Source organism: Musca autumnalis, unplaced genomic scaffold, assembly GCF_047663935.1.
Source record: "Musca autumnalis isolate F117 unplaced genomic scaffold, ASM4766393v1 scaffold_1, whole genome shotgun sequence".
Lineage (NCBI taxonomy): Eukaryota > Metazoa > Arthropoda > Insecta > Diptera > Muscidae > Musca > Musca autumnalis.
In genome coordinates this window covers 333,731,313-333,752,925 of record NW_027411644.1, presented here as the reverse complement: position 1 = coordinate 333,752,925, position 21,613 = coordinate 333,731,313, and the positions used below count along the sequence as shown (strand labels likewise).

The following is a 21,613-nucleotide window of genomic DNA, read 5'->3' as shown; positions in this document are numbered from 1 at the left end:
CGAAGGAGTGGACAAATATAGTCCATGTTCGAACTAATATATATCTGGTAGATATATTAGGATGTGTAAAGTATGAACCAAATCGGTCACTCCCATCAAGTTATCGTGCGCACAATTTTTCCGAACATTTTTAAACTTTTATAGGGGAGGTACCTCAATGAGAGGATCGATATTGCTCAGCATCGAACTTAAACTAAATTTGGACAAAATATTACGAAGGCCAAAATTTGGACCGAATCCGATTATATCCGTTCGAGAGTTATCTAGCGCTCCAACCACTACACACGGTCTAATAAGGGTTTTTCACCTTTCAAGCTATTTTCTCAGGAGGTGTGGACTTGCCCCTGATAAAATTTGTTACACATTTATTTTAGACAATTTTACATATAACTGGACAAATAAAAGCCATTACAAAGCCTTTATGCTCTTTTTGTGGAGCGGAATGGTTCAAATATAGGATTCTCCATATGAATTAGAAGAAAATCCTTAGGACATATGCCCTCATTTACCTATTGATATTATCGTTATTGCACTGCAATAAGCTGTAAAGTTAAAAAAATAGACCCTATTCATTCAGAGTAATACCCCAAAATAAAATATAGCGCATTAAAATTATATATAAATAGGATTTTCGAGCATAGAGACAAGAAAAGTACGAATTTTTACTCTATAGGCATATGTCCGTTTTTACTAACTTGACAAAATTAATTAAATTTAGTGTTTTTCGGTATGTTTTTTGACAAATAACGATTATATATGTAAGATTAGGATACTTAAAACATATTCTACAACTTTTTATACGAAAATATTAATTAAGTTTACTAAAAAATTTATATTTATTACATGGGTCTGGCCAGACGCATGTGACAAACAATATCGGTGTCCAACGAAGGGTTAATATACGGACTAGAAAATGTCATACATATGAAAAACATATGGTGTAATATAGCCATTAGTCTAGTAGTACTAGAGCGAACTGCCACAAATGAGATACACATACAACTTTATTAAAAATGTACGGGAACGCTAAAATGGAAAAACGTCAAAAAATCTGGAACAAATGTCAAAGTCGGCCTACCAGCCAAGCAGAAGGTGGCAATCATGTACAAATGTTTCCGTGTACAACGTTTTTAAAAAGAGTATCATTCAGCGTCATTTTTTTAAGAGAATTGAACATTTTACAACTTTTTTTTGTGTGCGGGAACGGTATTTGGGGTAAAATGCGAAAAAGTGGTAAACATTGTAAAACCTTTTTAGTTCTGGAACAAAGCTTATGTGTTCGAGTCACAGTGTACCAGTAGGCGGCGCATTGTATGTAAAACCGTTGGCAAACATAGAATCCAAACTTTTCGGCAATCCTAGTTTTCATGAGGTAGAAGAATAAAGCATTCGAAATTTATTTTATTTCACAGCTGTAGGTTGCAAGTAACGCTAGTGAAAATACTACCCACCATAGCGACGGATGACACTTTGACATACATTTGCTCCGAGTATGCAAACATAAGTGAAGACGAAATATATGACACCCACATGTATTAGAAGATTAGAGGGGTGTGAAACATTCTACTCCTTGCATCCATTGTTATCCAAATATTTAACAAAAATGCTTCTATGTGTGCTTTTGCTTTCTTTTTGAACGGTAGGTATATCTTTAGAACACGTTCGCAAACAATCACACACATATTTCCATGGTCATACACACATACATATATATATATATATATATATATATTTCTATCTACCTATATAAATAAAGCATTTCCCATGTTGTGCTAACTAACTGTGTTTGTTTTGTGTGGCAAAGGGCTTAATAGATAAAGCTACGACATATAGATGGCATTTACGTATATATTCCTCTGTATGTACATACTCTACATGAACCCTATCTTTTTTTCTCAAAAAGGACATATTCTTCCTTTCGGTCACCGTTAACATCCCACAGTTTGTATTTCTGGTGATGCTGGTCCGCATGCCATTGAAACAATAATTCATTTCTTATTACCATTACCTTCTTCTACTACTTTGTACAGTTAGCCTATAAGCAATTTTCATAGCACCAGCGACAGAATATTACTGCTTAATATTGATGAATGGAGGTGTTATGACTTTGCAAGGAGAGCAATTCGCAGCGGGAAAATTAATTTTTATTGCTTTGGCTAAATATTAACTTCATTTTGTAGTGTGTTTGTATAACCCTGTAATACCCTGAAACCACTTGTTTCTTGTTTTACTAAGTATCCTTTCGTGCATAGCCATAGGAAATAAAAATCCACCAAATTATTAAGTACAGCGGCTCCTGCAACATCTCGCCTAATGTGCGATATTTCATCTGCAGTTAATATTGAGACTAATTGATAAGCAAGAACAAATCAAACCAAAACATATTGCAAAATTTTCACAAGGATTTTAAATAATATAATTAGTACAGGTCAGTATCCACTCGCTAAATATTTCAATTTTTTGTGTCTGTTTGTCCAAGTTGATTAAAGTAGAAATAAGCTGTTAGGCGTTGAAAGCGGCGTTGCACAAGGTAGAATTTTGGTACCATAAAGGCCTGGGTACATAAGCTACCTCGCCTGCTTGCCTTGCTTGCTTCAGATAAAAGAATAAAAAAAGGGCAACCCAGTTCGAAATTTGCTCGGCCTTCTTTATTATTTTCTTTTTATTATGTCAGGAAAGCAAGGCAATCAGGCGAGGCAGCTTATGTACCCAGGCCTCAAATGCCTTGGTACATACGCTACTTTGCCTGCTTGCCTTCCTTTCCTGCTTCATATTTGACATAATAAAAATAAAAGAATAAAGGAGGTCTTATGTACTCAGCCCTTTAGGCGTTGAAAGCGGCGTTCCACAAGGTAGTATTTTGGGACCATAAATGCCTTGGTACATAAGCTGCCTCGCCTGTTTGCCGTGTTTTCCTGCTTCATTTCTGACATTACAAAAATAAAAGAATAAAGAAGGCCGAGCAAATTTCGAACTAGGTTGCCCTTTTCTTCATTATTATTTTATTTTTGTTATGTCAGAAATAAAGCAAGGCAAGGAAGCCAGGCAACGAGGTTGCCAGTCCTTTATTGTTCGTTATATACATACATATGTACATTAGGGATATAACTTTTTGCACTTTTTTGCAAATATCAAAAATACCACCACATAGCCGTGTAGAGCATGAAAAATTATTATGAAAAAAGGTGTAATTTTTTCTCTATCGCGAAAAAAGTTTCCGCACCAAATGCATTGAAGTTCAGTAATGCATTTTTTAATTTTAGCTGTTATGACAACATATTTGCTTTTAATTAAAATTTTTATTTTTTTGTAATCTAATTTAAAATCATTATCAAAGCGTTCTGGACCATTTTTTTCTCAAATCGCGCCATTTCGGAGCATTTTATGAATTTTTGACACTATTGCAGTTTTTGCTTTTTCTATATAAAACAACAAAAAAAAAACATTGTTCCACAACATCCCATACGGGACAAGGGAGACTTCTCTCATATCAATGAGTGCACCCCGATTCATATTTAGCTCAATGATATGGGACCTACTGTTTATCGCCGAGTCCGAACGGCGTGTCTTAAGACACCACTTATGGAGAAGTTTTTCAAGGCTGAAATACTCAGGAAATGTCGCCAACATTACTGAGGGGTATTTTGCCACCGTTGAAAAATGTTTGATGTTGCCTGGCCGAGGAATCGAACCCCCGACCTTCTCCGTGCAAGGCGGGCGTGCATACCATTGCACCACGGTGGCTTTTTCTATATAAACTCGTGAATTTTATGTTTATATTTATTGTACCTATCGGACAAGAGAATATGGTGTCATTTGCAACAAATTAGCGAAAGTTACAGACAGTTTTTAATGACTTTGCCTGTGAGAATTGTATTTTTTCTATGAATATTTATTCAAACAAAGCAAATTTAAAATTATAAGTAGAAAAAATATCAAAATGGTTTTAGTAATTACAGTCGGCGCGGAAACTTTTTTCACCGAATCGATCTTAGAAACGCGTTTTCATTATTAGGACAAAATTCCCCACGTTGTACTGGTGTTGTATTTTTGTAAAAAACATATACGATTCTCACAGGCAAAGTCAACAAAAACAGCCTGTAACTTTCGCGAATTCGTTGCAAATGACCCCATATTCTTTTGTCCGGTAGGTACAATAAATATAAACATAAAATTCACGAGTTTATAAAGAAAAAGCAAAAACTGCAATAGTGTCAAAAATTCATAAAATGCTCCGAAATGGCGCGATTTGAGAAAAAAATTGGTCCAGAACGCTTTGATAATGATTTTAAATTAGATTACAAAAAAATAAAAATTTTAATTAAAAGCAAATATGTTGTCATAACAGCTAAAATTAAAAAATGCATTACTGAACTTCAATGCATTTGGTGCGGAAACTTTTTTCGCGATAGAGAAAAATTGACGCCGTATTTCATAATAGTTTTCCATGCTCTACACGGCTATGTGGTGGTATTTTTTTGGTTATAGCCCTAATGTACATATGTAAATGATCTCATAAATTTCCAGCTGAATTGAGGAGTGTTCATGTATCCAGACGATATGTGTATATTTTACATACATATGTATATAAATCGGAACAGTTGTCAAAATTTATATGGAAAGATATGTAATAATTAACGGAAAACTAAATTTTTAGTGCCAACGTAGCACAGTGCAAAATATGAGCACTTTAGCGTAACTTTACTAATAACTTTTAAAGGAAAAGGTGTAGATTCCTAAAATTTTGCACAAATGTTTATTATATTAGTGGACAGTGTGGGGCTCAAATTGGGCCACATAGACCCGCGGTTTCCTGTAGCGCTCATGTAACGGTGGCTGCCGTTTTTAAGTTTTACATTCATTTTTCAATCGGTTTTGATGCAAATTGGTATATTGAATATATTTTCAATATAGGTTCGCGTTTTGGAATAGCCCCCACATGCCGGGTTCCCTCATATTGGGTATTTTAAAGTTTAAAAATTGCAGCCGATTTTGATGCAAATATAAATTTTAAGATGTTAGTGAATAAAAAAACCTCTTCACACAAAAGCTGTCAACATAGGTCCACTTCTGGGTGAAGCCCCACAACCCTACACATCTATTAAGGAGTAAAATGTTAATATTTTTTGTTTTCATTTGTATCTATAATGTTTATTGGTCCATTCAGCAGGTCTGTACCATTAATTTTGTTAATAGTGTCTTTCAGATCAAGTTCAGGTCTACGCTGCATTACAATTTTTAACGTATTTTGGTATTTGCACCGCAGCATCTAAAAATGTGGCACTATATGTAAATCACCAACATTTAGAGGTCAAAACTATGAAAAATTGCGAGAGGATTCTTAATTTAACAGAAATAATTATTTGTTAGAAATAGTGAGTCCATTTCTTCAAAACACAGTCAACAATGGCGTTCATTGTCGCGTTTACCTTCCACTTTTGGAAAATGCAACTGAATGAAATTCCCGAAGTCTTTTTAGAAAATCTTGAATATCTCCAAAGACCGCGCGATACCGCAGCAGTTTTATAGCTTTGCGAACAGAGGAGAATCCAATCTTTCAGATTATATATATCTTAACACGTGAATGTACGGAACTCGCTTTGAAATGTCCACGGAAAGTAAAAAATTATTATTTTGAAAACTTCAAAAAATCACTTCTTTCCGACTAAAATTGCATGAAAACAATAAGAGTTTTTTTGCATTTTTTAAAGAGTATAATTTCATAATAGTTTTGTAAAATATTAAGAAAAATAAATCATGGCGTACTGACATACAATTTGTCCGCACCACTCCATTTTTTTAATGAATCAAAAATACATTTCTTACAAAAAAAAAAAAATAATTAAACAAAAGTGCAACTTTAAGTGCATTTTTAAGTCGTTTCGTGGAGTAAATCGGCAAACTGAGTGTGGACCATTTGTAGTTGAGTACTTAGCTAACGAATTCAATAAAAGTTAAATTAATTTCATGTACTTTGAAAATCACTTAAAGTTCCACTAAACTTCCCAAATTTCGCACTGTGCGTAGGTGGGAAGACAATACAAGAAGTGCATGAAGTTAAACATTTGCGTGTAATTTGGATACAGAACTTCACCAGAAATTGGTTTGCAAATTTAAAAAAAATTGACCAAATGAAAAAAAGTGTTTAAATTAATTTCTCGTTGTAGTCGAGCTTAATGACCGGTGATTTTTGCAAGTGAAAAAGGAAAGCCGAAGATTTGAATTCACACAACCACCATTATGTGACCGGTTTCGCCGTTGGTAGGGGCTCATCAGACATATAGATTGTGGAGTGGCTTCTCTGTCATCGAACTATCCCCCTTTCAAATGCAATTTGTTTTTACAGTGGTATTTTTTAGGTATTTTTGTCTATTTTACTCGCAAAACATCAAATTTTATCCGTTTTGAAAACCAACTCCTTGCCTCCCCTTGATGCTAATTACACCAATGCACAGTGGTCCCACTTGTATGGGAAGGTGCGACAAAATATTTATAATCGTCGGATCAAACTGATTTTTTCAGTATATTCTAAAAATAAGTAAAAAATACTTTAGCCAAAAAATCATCAATATGGGTCCAGTTTTTCCTATATCCCCCACGTAGCGGTACCACCCGATTTCAGGTATTTTGAAGCTTTTATCTACATTTTCGGCCCTAATTGGCTGTACTTTGGTATTTGGGGTTCGCAATAGTCAAAAACCTTTTGCGCCAAAAAATTGTAGTATTAGGTCCAGGTTTCGGTATAGCTCTTATATTAGGATACCTCCCGATTTCAGGTATTTTGAAGATTTTATCAACATTTTCGGCACGACTTGGTTGTAATTTGCCATTTGGAGTTCTCAAGGATCAAAAACCTTCTTCCAGCCAATGATTTATAGCCAGTTTGTGTATATGGAGATTTCTGAGTGAGACCGGACACTTTATCAAGATGAGGTTATTTATTTCCTATATTTTTTGCTCAGCAAAACAGTTTAGTATATTTTCTTATTTTTAATTTGTCGATACAATTTTTACTTTATAACAGTCTGAAACATTTGTTATTTTACCAAAAAACACAAAAAAGTTCCATTTATAAACATTTGTTTTGATGTTTTATTTAGAAATGTATCTTATCTCCCGTTTACACATGCAAGTGACAGTATGAAAAATACCAATACACTCACACATATGCACTGCCACACCAACTATCAACCTCACAGCCGACAAAATTTCCTTGTCAGTAATCAATGAAAGTGCTTTGAAAATAACTTCAAATCACTACAGCAAAAAATAAAGGAAATCAAAAATCTCATCTTGAAAAAGTGTCATTACTCCATGCCAAGGGAATTTTATTGCCAGCTGAGCTGATAGTTCGAAAAATATAATTGGGATTGTAAAAAGGTGTGAGTGTATTGAGTTTTTCGGACTGTCTCTGACATGTGTAAACGCAGGGTTAGTTGACAAAATCTCATATAAATGTTCAAATAAATAATCCTGCAATCATTTTTTAACAAGCACTACTTCCAAACTATCCGACAAAAAAATATGATAATAAATAATAAGTTTTAGATGGCTGAAATTCATACACTCCCGCTCACCAGAATGGATGTAAATTTTTCCTCTGAAACACCTATCATTTAGCAACTATCGCTATCATCAGAATTGGTCCATATGCTATAAAATTGTGTGTACTAGCACTGATTTGACGGAAAATAAAAGTTCCAAATTGTGCAGCTTCAATCTTGTAAGTTGCTAAAAGAATCATTGTTGAATGGGTAGAACTGGTAGTTTTAAATTTGGAATTAGGGTCACTGTGGGAGTGAAATTGTTTCTTTTTCACAGATAGGAAATTTTAAATGCCTTACCACAATACGAAAATACAGGGGGTACTAAATGTTGTACGAAAGGTATTTCGTGAACATATCGCGGTTCATTTGTAGGGGTGATAAGAGATTGTGGTAAAAATTCATACTTCATAGCACTGATTCCAGTAATCTGTAGCATGTGTTCGATTTATAGACAAACACAAGCCATAAAAAGAGACAACTAGAGACCATTTGGAAAAAATCCCCAAAATGCTGGCAACAGTGCTTCATAGTACTGTTACGGTTTAACTTAATTTCGTTATTTCTATACTAGCACACCGCTAACTCTAGTATCTAGTAAGCACACAGCTTTACAATATTCTGGTGACTCTCTTTGGATTACACTGACGGTTTTAAGTCGAGGTATGTATATAGGTATACCCGCTTGTGTATGCATGGACTGTTCTAGGATTCTTCATGTGGGAGGTTCCCCAATGTTCAAAAGAGATCCAGAGATCCGGAAGCGGTTGTAAACACGAGTGAGTATGAGGGGTTACAATGTAGAAGCATAATTGAATAGTCAAAATAAATGAGAGTACAAAAATAATTAGCTAAGTAAGCAGTGTAAATTTAGATTAAGCGACGGGGTATCATGGATTTGCAACTTGAAACGGGCATAACTTATTTGTTCCACAACGGATTTCTACAGATTTTTAAAATAGGTTAAGAAATGGCTGACATATTCGTAAATGAACAAAAGGAAAATGATAACATAGTTACCATATGTTACCATTTTCCTTTTGTTCATTTACCAAATATGCCAGCCAGAAATCCTCTTATGTGACGAGGCCTTAAGTTGTAGTGATTAGAGCCTAACAAAAACTCATTAAAAAACAGGAAAATGGGTGGTTTTTCTCATTTTGGAAAGCTAACTACATTTCCTACTTGCTAAAAGTAAATAATTACGCTGTTTGGTATCTTCTACGCAGCATAGAACACGAGAAAAAGTATTCTCCTGTTTTTTAATGCGTTTTTGTCACACTTAAACCACTATACCTTAGCTATTTCTTCATCGATTTAAAAAATCGATGACTTGTTCGAAAGTCATTATTCTCCGCTTTCATGAAAAAATAGGCTGTAGAAATCCGTTGTGGAAAAATAAGATATGCCCGTTTAAAGTTGAAAATCTAAGAAACCCCGTTTTTCACTACAATTACCGTTATAAAATCAAAAAACGAAGTGACCCAAAGAAACCAAAGGTATTTTTTTCTTCCATGGACACTAGAGTGGGGCGATTTGGACACCACCACGGGCGCCTGCAGTTTCTGATTCTTGGGATTGTACTGAGCAAAAAAGTCAACTAGACCATATGTCTACGGTGAAAATCGAGCCCCCGGATTTTGACTTGAAGTTTTTTTTAAAGAACTTTTGGATACTTTGACATATATCAACCAAACCACTGAGATTTTCTATCCAACACAAAGACAACAATTGTAGCCAAGACAATAATAAATAACTCTCTAGTACATCGCAAAAGCATTGGAACGCTTCTTCAGGCAGTTATGGCCTCGAGAAAGTGCACATTTTTCGGAAAATATCGATAAATGACACTGTGCTACAAAATGGGACTCAAAGTCAGTGGGTGGAAAATCCCTTTTGAAGATGAAAGCCCTCGGTGAGTGTACTAAGAACCCAAAAGGAAATTTTCACCATAGATCAAGTTTCCGAGATATTGCGTGATTAATGGTTTAATTTTGGCCCCTTAATTTGTGAGAAAATAGCTTTATATCTCACTAAAGCGTTATTGTAGCTTCATTTTGATATTACATGTCTTCAGTCAAATTGAATGGTGAATCTTTTTGTAGAATATTTCATCCCTCTAACTCCATTCCTTTTATGTCCTTTTCGTCCTTTATTTTTTGAACCGTAGTAAAAGTACCAGAAGACGAGATTTTACAGCATCCAAATATTCTACAAAAATGTTGTTCAAAAGATTTTAGGTACGGTTCTCATTGATGACCAATCGATATTTCCCCGTTTTCATGGTCCTTTTTGACATTTACCCGGTTTTTGTTCAGAAAACTATGTTTTGTTTTTATGTATATTCGTTATTGGTATGTGGTGCGTTTGAAATACTTACCATAAATAGCTCTTGTAATGACGAACACGTTAATAACAAATTTTATTGAAGGATAGATCCGGTTATCTCAATTTTCGAACCGGTTATTCTGATATCAAAACCGATTTTGGAACCGGTTTTAAGTAACCGATTAACCGTATATGTATATCATTAGAAAGCTAATAAAATGGTCAATCAAATGACAGCAAGTAGCTGATTACAACTTTGTTGGTTCCGAAGCTAGAACAAAAAAACCGCTTTCTTAAACCGATTTTGATGTAAAATATCACTGGTTTCAAAAATTCTTTTTGGAGATGAAAGTCGATTAATATAGTATTATAACTCTGGAAAGACAGTTATGCCATAGGTAAAACTTCTGAGTTATGGTGAGATGAATTTGTGTTATGTTGTTTTTTTTTATCATGCACTTAAAGTTCATCAAGAATGAATTGATTCCCCATAACTCAGAAGTTTGAACCACGTCAACCCAGTGATATTTTACATTTTTCTCTAGCTTCGGAACCAACAATGTTGTAATCAGCTACTTGCTGTCATTTGATTGACCATTTTATTAGGTTTCTAATGATATACATTTACGGTTAATCGGTTACTTAAAACCGGTTCCAAACTCGGTTTTGATATCAGAATAACCGGTTCGAAAATTGAGATAACCGGATCTATCCTTCAATAAAATTTGTTATTAACGTGTTCGTCATTACAAGAGCTATTTATGGTAAGTATTTCAAACGCACCACATACCTATAACGAATATACATAAAAACAAAACATAGTTTTCTGAACAAAAACCGGGTAAATGTCAAAAAGGACCATGAAAACGGGGAAATATCGATTGGTCATCAATGAGAACCGTACCTAAAATCTTTTGAACAACATTTTTGTAGAATATTTGGATGCTGTAAAATCTCGTCTTCTGGTACTTTTACTACGATTCAAAAAATAAAGGACGAAAAGGACATAAAAGGAATGGAGTTAGAGGGATGAAATATTCTACAAAAAGATTCACCATTCAATTTGACTGAAGACATGTAATATCAAAATGAAGCTACAATAACGCTTTAGTGAGATATAAAGCTATTTTCTCACAAATTAAGGGGCCAAATTAAACCATTAATCACGCAATATCTCGGAAACTTGATCTATGGTGAAAATTTCCTATTGGGTTCTTAGTACACTCACCGAGGGCTTTCATCTTCAAAAGGGATTTCCCCCCCACTGACTTTGAGTCCCATTTTGTAGCACAGTGTCATTTATCGATATTTTCCGAAAAATGTGCACTTTCTCGAGGCCATAACTGCCTGAAGAAGCGTTCCAATGCTTTTGCGATGTACAAGAGAGTTCTTTATTATTGTCTTGGCTACAATTGTTGTCCTTGTGTTGGATAGAAAATCTCAGTGGTTTGGTTGATATATGCCAAAGTATCCAAAAATCCTTGAAAAAAAACTTCAAGTCAAAATCCGGGGGCTCGATTTTCACCGTAGACATATGGTCTAGTTGACTTTTTTGCTCAGTACAATCCCAAGAATCAGAAACTCCAGGCGCCCGATAACACTTTTTTCCTTCCATACAAATCGCCCCGGCCTAATGGACACCCACAAAACCGAATTTATGCATCAGAACCAATGCAAAAATTGTTTGGCAACTTTTGTATCTAATTGCGATTGCAAATACATTAATTTCTGGTTACATTCATAGCTACATTTTGGCGTTGCCTGACCAAAAATAATTTTTAAGGCAAAAATAATTTTAGATTCCTTTCAATATATTGTATTTTAGTGCACATTAATGCATTTTAGGCATATCTGTATCAACATTTTGGCGATTTTGCTTTAATCTGGTTGTAAAATTTGTGAACTCAAAACAAGAACAAAATTCGATCACTCTTATTTTGTATTGAAATGAAGTGTGCAAAACAAAAGCAACACAAAAAAAGAGAACGCAAAGCTAAAAAATATAGGTATTGTGTTTTTCTCCCGAACTTGAAATGACGTCAATATTATTTCGACATTGCTTTTGGCTGCACATCATATGCACAAAAAAAGTGGTTCCATATGGAACCACAGCAGGGACGCACTATAAAACTGTCAAAACAATAATACTCCTATTTTTTGGGTTTTAAATGTATAAAAAGGATTGTTTATAAATTTTTTTGACACTTATAAGCATTTCATTTATTTTTTATTTGTTATGGTTTATGTTAAGTATGACACTATACATATACACAGACACATACATATATACAAGACTTTTTATACTCTTTGAGTGACGAGAATTGTAAAGTGGAAGAAATCGTTGCCGTTTATGTACAGTAAGGCGGCCCAAAAAATTACAACATTTCTTTATCTTCGATCCGAAAACCATCTATATATGGAATTTTATGAAGATCGAGTATCGCTTTTTGTTTCCATAGTAATTTGTATGGGGCTAAAGGTGCTTTTTCACAAAAAATTGTTAAAGGCTTTATTTATATACCAATCGATTTTGGAAGATGGAATCGACGAAGAAATTCCCAGAGTCGAAAATTCCAATATATCACAGGTTCCATCGATATAAAGAAATAAATAAAGATTCCGCCAAATGTGCCAAACTTGAAGGAACAATTCAAATGGTCCAAGTCTGCGTTAGATGGCTCGAAGCCTATTTTTCCCAGACGCAAGCTTTAGGAACTGTAGCAAGGAATGTCATTTCTTTATTAAACAACAACGATTTGAACAGATGTTGAAAACTAAAATAACATACGTCGTTCACGTACAAAGTGCCAAAAATGTGATGTGACCTTATGAATTTTTCGAAAAATATCACATTTTCAGGCAACAAAATTGATTGAACAACGTAAATTCGTTTTTTTCCTCTTTGTTTAATTTGAAAATCTTTGAACATTTGTACATAAACTATTGGTCTGTTCCATCACTGCAAGAATCTACTAATTTTTACTAGTTTTTCCGATAACATAAAGGAAAAAATGTTGTGGTTTTAAAAAATAGTAGCTTCTTGCAGGTTCTGGAACAGAGCATTTATTATTTGTTTTATTTTATCAATAAAACTCTTTGATTTGCGCAAACAAAATAAACATAAATTTTATTTGAATCATTTTATAAGGAGTCCCTGCGGTGGTTCCATATGGTACCGGGCAATAACGGGTAAACGGATAATAATACAGAATTTTCTTTGTGATTTTCGGATTCAGGCTCTCATACTTAATGAGATAATTTTCACGAAAAAATCGAAAAAAAATTCTTGGGTTAAAGAGTAAGTACCATAGAATACGTGGTAAAACTTTCAAATTGATCGAAACAATATTGACTGAGATTGTAAGGGAAAAAATCATTGTGATTTGTATGTAGCATAGAAACTTAAAAAGTTGCTCTGTTCCAGAACCTGCAAGAGTCTACTATTTTTTACTACAATAAAATATTTTTTTCTTTATGTTATCGAAAAAAATAGTAGATTCTTGCAGTACTGGAACAGACCAAGTGTTTTCCTCGAAATGACAAAACGGTGCCAACTCTAGCTCAAAAAATAATAAACCGATTGTTATATAATTTTGATAATTTTCATCAAAAACTAGTCCTTCATCAATCGATTTTAATTTTATAACTATTTTTGTCCGTCTTATGACCAAAGAGCTTGACTTTTTTAAGCCAAAAAATGGAATTTTGAGTTTTTGATTCAACCATTTCGGTAAAAACTATTTTTTTTTATAAATTCGATCGATGAAGGACTAGATCTTTATGTTCTAAATAAGCATACAAACATATATGACGATCGGTTCATAAGTTTTCGAACTAGAGTTGGCACCGCAAAACGCTTTAATAAAAACAGAGTTTGGTAGACGGTCAATTGCCACAAGAGTACGCAATATTTTTCAACAAGAAAAATTCAGAAAGTAGATTAAGATCTGCTCTTTCAAATGGAAGAAACATCTACTAAAAAATGTTTCAGACTTTTCTTGAAAAAAATTCATGAATAACGGCTTTAATTGGGCTTTACAGCGGGGGTCACCCCTTAAACCAAATACACAGTTCTTTTTTCACACATTTTAACGAACATATAAGGTTATTACTTAGTGCAAATTAATGTAATCGCTCAGTAATAATATTGAACTTGAGGTTATTGACCTCAGATCTTACATTTTGATTGTCATTGGTAACTTGCAATTTGAATTTATAGACACGTTACATTCTTTATTAGTATAGTTATGCTCCATTATTTCTAGTCTGTTATTTATTTGTAACTTATTTGTAATTTGTAATTTATATTAACAATTTACCTGTAATCACTTAGCTATGTTCTATTATGTTATTCGCTGAATCTGTTATAAATGTACTATAGTAAATAACATATGCATATAGTAGTTATGTATCTTGAAAGACACATTTTTGCCAAAAAGAATCGTTGCCTCCTACTTTAGTAGAATATTCAAATTGTGACTCGACTTACCTGTAAATGGGGCGCTGCTAGCAGCTGCATCAATTCGTCTTTCAAGTATTTGTTACAGCCCGTAGATGATAGTAGTTCAATGACATCACGACTGCGCGCCACAGCATCTCCAGGGGGTGCCCGATTCGGAGACATTACTGTGGAACTTATGCGATCAAAAAGCTGTAAACATAATTTTTATTAGGATGGTATATCATATGAAACTATATGCAACTTACGTGCAAAAATTGGTGCAGACGACTATCTCTAAGCATATCACGTAACACATCAGGATCAACATGCGCATCTTGCAAAGCGTAAATGTCATCCAGACAATCTAAAATTCGTTGCACAGCTTCAATACCTGCCTCTTCATCCGCCCACTCACTAAGAATATCAGAGGCCGAAGCAACGGGCACTACAAATTAAAGAAAGTAATATATTTAGAACGAAAAAAAAACGACACAATAATAAAATATTGCACGCTTCAATCAGTCATTTTATGATGGACGTTATAATATCTAACTTGAACACACAGTTTAGCTTTGTTCCAGAACTAAAAAGTATTTACAATTTTTACGACTTTTACACATTTTACCCGAAAAACCGTTCCACAGTGGAAAAAAACCGATCTAGCGCGCCAAAAGTAAAAAAAATCACATACGCCAATTTAGAAATGATTGTTGCAGTATTAATCTAAGGTGTCCACAGAATGCAACGGCATTTAAAATAATTTGTTTTGCGTAAGTCTAAGCGTTTTTGGTTGACATTTTTGAACTAGTTTTCATAATATAGTTTAGTAGAAAATTTGTGTTCGTCGCATGCTCTCTTCCTACAAGGTAATTTTAAAGCTTTATTGAATTTAACATTTCGTGAAGCAGGTGATTTGAGCACTTTTTCCAAATTGAGCACTTTGTTAAAGGTATTACTAAGGAGTGTCGCGGGATGGCGCGTAGATTTTTTATTTTATTTTTAGTACATATAGTTCTAAACTAATTTGTAAAATTTTAGCTGCAGCAAACGGCAACATTTTATTTTATTACTATTTTTATTAATATAATTTTTTATGTAAAAATGCTGAAATTATAGCGGAACCTTTCTATGGGGGCCATATCAATGCGTGTACCTGTGCCGAAAATTCTCCGTCGGAATATTTTATACCACCAACGAAGACTAAATGTCAACTTTCAGCTATATCGGTTGGATAATATGGCTAAAACTTCCAAAATTACCGAAAACGGTGGTACAGGTCTATGGGGCTATATGAAAACGTGGTCCTGTACCGAAAATATTTATAGGAGTGTATGCATAACCCCCACGGAGACTAAATACCAAATCCTAGCCGTTTCGGTTGAATAATGTGGTAGAAATCTTTAAAATACCGAAAATCGATAGGTACCATTCTACGGTAAAAATACAAATTTACCAAATATATTAATAAATGAAGTAAAATTGTCAATCTAGAGCTGTTCATATCGAATTTATGGACAAACATACAATAAAACATAGACTTTTAATTTGGCGCGCTAAATCTGTAGTTTTTTCCACTGTGCCTTCCCGTACACAAAAAAGTTGTAAAATGTTCACTTCGCTTTAAACAAAAATGGCGCTGAATGACGCTCTCTTTAAAAACTTTTTACTCGACAAATTTGAGCGTGAAAAAAATAGTAGCATGGTTGCCGGCGTATGCTTGGCTGGTACGTCGAGTTTGACATTTGTATATGCATTATAATAATACATATATTGTCACACTACTACTATACGACTTGTTTCGCACTTGGCGTTGCTACTCATCAGGGCTATTACGTGGAAACAGTATGGCTATACGCCTTTCCTAAATTTACGCTGCATTTTGACATTTTTTACACAAACAAAATCGTACAAAATTGTAGGCTTATAAGCCTAATCCACATGTTCAAAAAACAAACTGACTATACTGATCTAACCGGAACAGTTTGGGTTTTTTGAGCACATAGCTAAATTATTTTACCTTGTCGAGATATAGACAACGGTTTACCATAAGGGGGTCTAGACCAATGCCGTTCTTTGGTATTGTTAAAGTTACGAAGTTTTTCGGCAATTCACACATACACGACCCGAACACAACGAAAAAGCACACAAAAGAGAGCAAATGTTTTGATTTGTTTTTGTTTTGCAGCATGCGTGCATACAACCTTACTAACACACTGTCAGAAGTTGCAAATATTCAGAATTTTGTGTGCCCTCTTCTTGGTCGGCAGTGGTCTAGACGAGTATTTTGCAGTGTTACATGCAAAATTGTCAAAGATATAAGCATTGGAAGGAAAAAATGTATTGTGATTTGTAACGCATGATACTCGAAATGTCATTTTTAAATCCGGTGCCAACGATAGCTCCAAAACGAATGGTCCGATCTTCATATATTTTGGTGAGCTTGTTAAATACATAAAAATCAACATCTGAATCTGAAAGTATAAAACATAAGGTTTTGTGTAGAGGTATGTTGTCTTATGGCGTTGTGGAGTATATTTTTTGTGAGCTGTACATTAATCAATGTACTTTTTTAGTTGGTGTTGTATATCTCCCACATGGCGATGTACGTGTTATGGAAAATGAAATAAGTGATATTGTTGTAAGATATGCCAATGTAGTTATTATGGGGGATTTCAACAGTAATACAGTTGAACCTCGATTATCCGTGAATCGATTATCCGGGAACCTCCATTATCCGGGATAGAAAAGAAATGTTGGTCTTTCTCCCATTTCCTCTATTTTTCGTTATAAACTTCATTATCCGTGAGTAAAAGCACACCTTCCAATTATTTTGATTAAACAAAGAAAATTACACAATCTGTGTATTAATGGTATGACAAAAGCCATGGGACAAAGTCAATTCAGATGAATCTGATGATGATGATACCATGAATCCTTCTAAAATTTGGTGGATTTCATTAACAAATATTATAAAAATTGCAGTCTTTATTATTATTGTACAATACCATGCAATTTTTACTTAAAAATGTGTTCAAAAACTGCATAAAGCCACTGCCTCCATTATCCGGGAAAATCGATTATCCGTAACGCCTCCGGTCCCGACCATCACGGATAATCGAGGTCCAACTGTATGTTTGATGTTTGTAGGAGTATTTATGTTAGAGATATTTGTAGTAGAATGAATTTGAGCGTTGTTCACAATTATATTCCGACACATTATGATATTGCCCACAACTCTACTTCCTTGTTAGATTACTTTTTGTTGTCATGTCCTAATATGTTGAAATGTAGTAATCAATTTGCTTGTCCTGGTGTGTCTGATCATGCGTTTATCTTTTTGTCTCTTGAGGTATACAATCCCCTTACAAAGCTTTATTATGAATATGTTGATTACGACGCACTTGGACCTGATGAGTTAAGTGATGTGATTTCTTCGTTCAACTTTAATGACATTTTTAATACAACTGATGTGGATGCACAAGTAAACTTGTTAAATACCAATCTTCTTCTAATTAATTCTGCTTTTCCTGTTAAGAGGAGAATTGTTAATATCAAGAAAGATGACTGGTACAAGTCGCATGATATACGGTATGCTTTGTCATTAAGAGATTTGGCCTACAAAGCTTATTTAAATGAAAGGAGTAATGAAAACTGGAAATCTTATTCTAAATTGCGAAATAAAGCAAAAAATGTTGTAAGAAAAGTTAAAAAAGGAGCTCATAAGGACCTTTTTGTAGCAAGTCTTCGAAAGAACTTTGGTCAGTATTGAGGATGAATGGTGTTGCTTACGATACTGATAATATTGTAGAATCTGATGATGTCGAACGTCTGAATAATGAATTTCTGCGTAATCAGTGTCGTGAAAATATTCGTGTTCCATGTATACCCGTTGGTGTTCGTCAAAGGCTGTTGGCTACGAGGGATTCAAACTGAAGTTCTTGAAATTGTTGTTTCCACATATATGTGTTTATGTTTTGCATGTTGTAAATACCATTGTCATGACATCGACATTTCCAATGGACTGGAAAGTAGCCAAAGTTGTTCCGATACCCAAAAGCAGCGGTTCTAGTGATTTGAGGCCCATATCTATCATGCCAATCTTGTCTAAAATGGTTGAGCAAGTTATGAAGAAACAGATTATGACATACTTGGATGGCTCGTCGCTTTTGCATGATAGTCAGTTTGGGTTTCGATCTAATCGCAGCAGCACATCCTTGCTTCTTGGGTTGACAGACAATATAAGAAAGAATGTCAGTGATGGTGGTTGTTGCGTGCTCTTGTCTCTAGACTTGGAGAAGGCCTTTGATAAAGTCAATCATGCTATTTTGGTAGAGAAGCTTTTCAAAGAGTTCAAGTTTTCCTCATCTGCACGTAACCTGATGTACTCCTACTTGTTTGGTAGAAGGCAATATGTTAGTATTAAAAATGTAATGTCCAGTGTCTTGTCAGTGAGTAGTGGGGTGCCGCAGGGTTCAGTGCTGGGCCCCTTGTTATTCATAATGTACATAAGTGACTTGTTTAGCCGTATTAGTTGTAGGAATTGTTTGTCTTTTGCGTTTGCTGACGATATTCAGCTATTGTTTTTAGGAGACTTTGTGTTTTTGGATTTTCTTCAGAACTCCATTAATTTTACTGTTAGTTTGTTGGTAGAGTGGATGACCATAAATGGCCTTAAGATCAACACCTCAAAAACAAAGGCCATGAATTTTGGCAACATACCCGTTGATGCAATTTCTGTTTCAATCTATAATAGTGTTATAGATGTTGTAAGCAAGATAAATTGCTTAGGTGTAATGTTGGACAATGAGTTAGCATTTGAGGCCCACGTAAGTTCTGTTTTGTCCAGGGTCAACTTTGCATTGAGGAAGTTGTACTCGTTGGACCTTGTCTTGCCTCGGATGGTAAAAATTCGTGTGGTGCATGCCCTCATAATGCCACTGTTTTTGTATGGTCTTGAAGTGTGTAGTGGTAGTTGTGGATATGTTTTGCGTAGATTGCGATTATTGTTTAATAGAGTTGTGCGTTATGTTTATTCGTTAGGTTGGCGTCAGCGTGTTTCGTCTTACGTGGATAACTTTCTTGGTTGCAGTTTTAATAACTTTGTAAGTATTAGAAATTTTTGTTGTTTCTATAAAATGTATAAATTGAAAGTGCCGTTGTCTGTCATTATTTTGTTCACATTTGGAACGTCCATCAGAAACAGGCATCTTCTCTTGCCAAGAATAACTCCGTTTTTGGAGAAATCATTTTTTGTGAGAATTTCTAAAATTTTTAACAGCTTGCCACCTGAGCTTAAAACATTTAGCTTTTCCTCGAAAACTTATAAGAGGAAGCTGATATTATATGCCCAATCTCATGAAGTTTAAATTAGTGTTTTCATATTTCATTTCATTTGTTTTTACTGTGTTACATTGCAAAACTGGGATGTTGATTCAATTTTTAATGTTATTATTTTTCCTTATTTAATTTAGTGTTAAAAAAAAATTCCCTTAATCACAAATTTCCTTATTTTTAATATACAAAGAAATATTGTTAGATATAAGCAAACTGCGAGTAGTTAATGTTTAGATGTTTTTTGGAACCGCTCATGGCCCTATGGGCTAGGTTACTGTAATAAATAAATTAAATTAAAAAAAAAATCTTTAAACGAGACAACTTTTTGTAAAAAATTAAATTTTGAAGAAAAAAGTTTTTTTCGGAGGTAGGCATTTACTACAAAACCATGCAATATTTTTCAACAACAAATCCTGTGTTCCAGAACCTGCAAGAAGCTACTACTTTTTACTACTACGATAACAATTTTTCCTTTATGTTATCGAAAAAATAGTAAAAAATTAGTAGATTCTTCCAGTACTGGTACTCTGTACTCTTTCATATGAAAGAAACATTGGATATTGGTATTTCCCTTGAAAAAATCAATAAAAATGTGTTTTTTTTTTTTGCCTGCACAACTAGGGATAACCCTTTAAAGTCCCGCTACATGACAGATAATTTCAAATAATATTAAACCTAATTTGGAAAATGAATGTACTATTCCCTGTGAATATACACATGTAATTAACAAAGGCACGCTTACTGGAATCAGCATCAGAACCGAAAATGGGATCCAACGTTGTACCACCCGCAATAGCTTGTACTGCTCCTTTAAGTTTTCTGCGGGCATTGTAGCGTTTCAGTTCCTCTACGGTATCTGCTAAATGTTGACGTTGAAGTTTGTCTCTATCCTGAAATGGTATACGCTTTAAAGAAGCAATCCATATGAAGAAACCCAACTTACCCTTATCCAAGGATGTTCCAAAACTTGCGTTATCGACAGTCTGTGGTGAGGATTAGCGGCTAACATTTTTGAAACTAAATCTTTGGCAGAAGCGGAAATCGATTTCCATTCAGGGGCATCGAACTAAAAAATAATTTTGTAACAAAATTGGTTTCTTTTGACAGATTATAAGTATTTTAATGCACTTCCTTACCGACAATCGCCCACGAGCAATTGAATTTTGTAATCGTACTCCGGATCCTAAAAAGGGAAGACGTCCCGATAACAGCACATGTAGCATAACACCGGCACCCCAAACGTCACATCCTTTGCCATACAAACGTCTTGTTACAACCTCGGGGGCCATATAATGTGGGCATCCTACACGACCCTGTGTTTCTAACGCTTCACGTCCACCAGGTAATTGAATAGCTGAACCGAAGCCGCCAAGCTTTACTGGCGCTGAGTTATCTACTGTTGCCAAAAGTGCACATGCTGGTCGAACATCTCTATGAAGGATATCATTTTCATGACAATAACGTAAAGCTTCCAATATTTGACGCATATAATGACTAGGAGTTACAATAAATAAATATTAAAATGACAATTCGTTAGTTCGCTTATATCAACTTACCAAGCTACAGCTTCACTGTAAACAAATCCTGCCACGGCCCTTCGGACGACCTCGAAACATAAATCTGATCCTTCCATACTGAAAAGATAAATAACTTTTGAAATGAATCCGAAACTCGTGAACCAGCAATCGAAAAAAACTTACAATTCGAATACCATATACAGCATTCCTTCGGAACTGTAGGTTTCCAGCAATTCCACTATGTGCGGATGTTTTAGCATGTGACATATTGTGGCTTCCCGTTTTAAATCTGCAACAAATATATTCCGTTCTTTATGTAAATTAATAGGCTCTTAGACCGAAGGGACTTAATTTTATAATGAAGTTTGATTTTTCAAATAATTTTACTACCTATGTATATCATATATGACGGGCTCTTATAGGACCGCCCATGGGATGTCGGTGTGGGT

General features: G+C 34.5%; 1 protein-coding gene across 10 annotated transcripts in view; it reads right to left on the bottom strand.

The window, feature by feature from the left end:
- The window catches only part of CASK (peripheral plasma membrane protein CASK), a 194,445-nt gene that overhangs the window by 142,624 nt on the left and 30,208 nt on the right, over positions 1-21,613 (bottom strand). For 6 of the 10 annotated variants that reach the window (XM_073963067.1, XM_073963064.1, XM_073963059.1 and 3 more), the window contains exons 4-10: positions 21,348-21,453; positions 21,204-21,281; positions 20,784-21,141; positions 20,591-20,713; positions 20,390-20,537; positions 14,580-14,758; positions 14,362-14,523 (exon numbers count right to left, since the gene is read on the bottom strand). In XM_073963067.1, coding sequence (XP_073819168.1) covers positions 14,362-14,523; positions 14,580-14,758; positions 20,390-20,537; positions 20,591-20,713; positions 20,784-21,141; positions 21,204-21,281; positions 21,348-21,453 — 1,154 coding nt within the window. Of the gene's footprint in view, positions 1-14,361; positions 14,524-14,579; positions 14,759-20,389; positions 20,538-20,590; positions 20,714-20,783; positions 21,142-21,203; positions 21,282-21,347; positions 21,475-21,613 lie in introns of all 10 variants that reach the window. The other 4 variants (XM_073963058.1, XM_073963063.1, XM_073963061.1 and 1 more) reach the window with 1 other exon arrangement.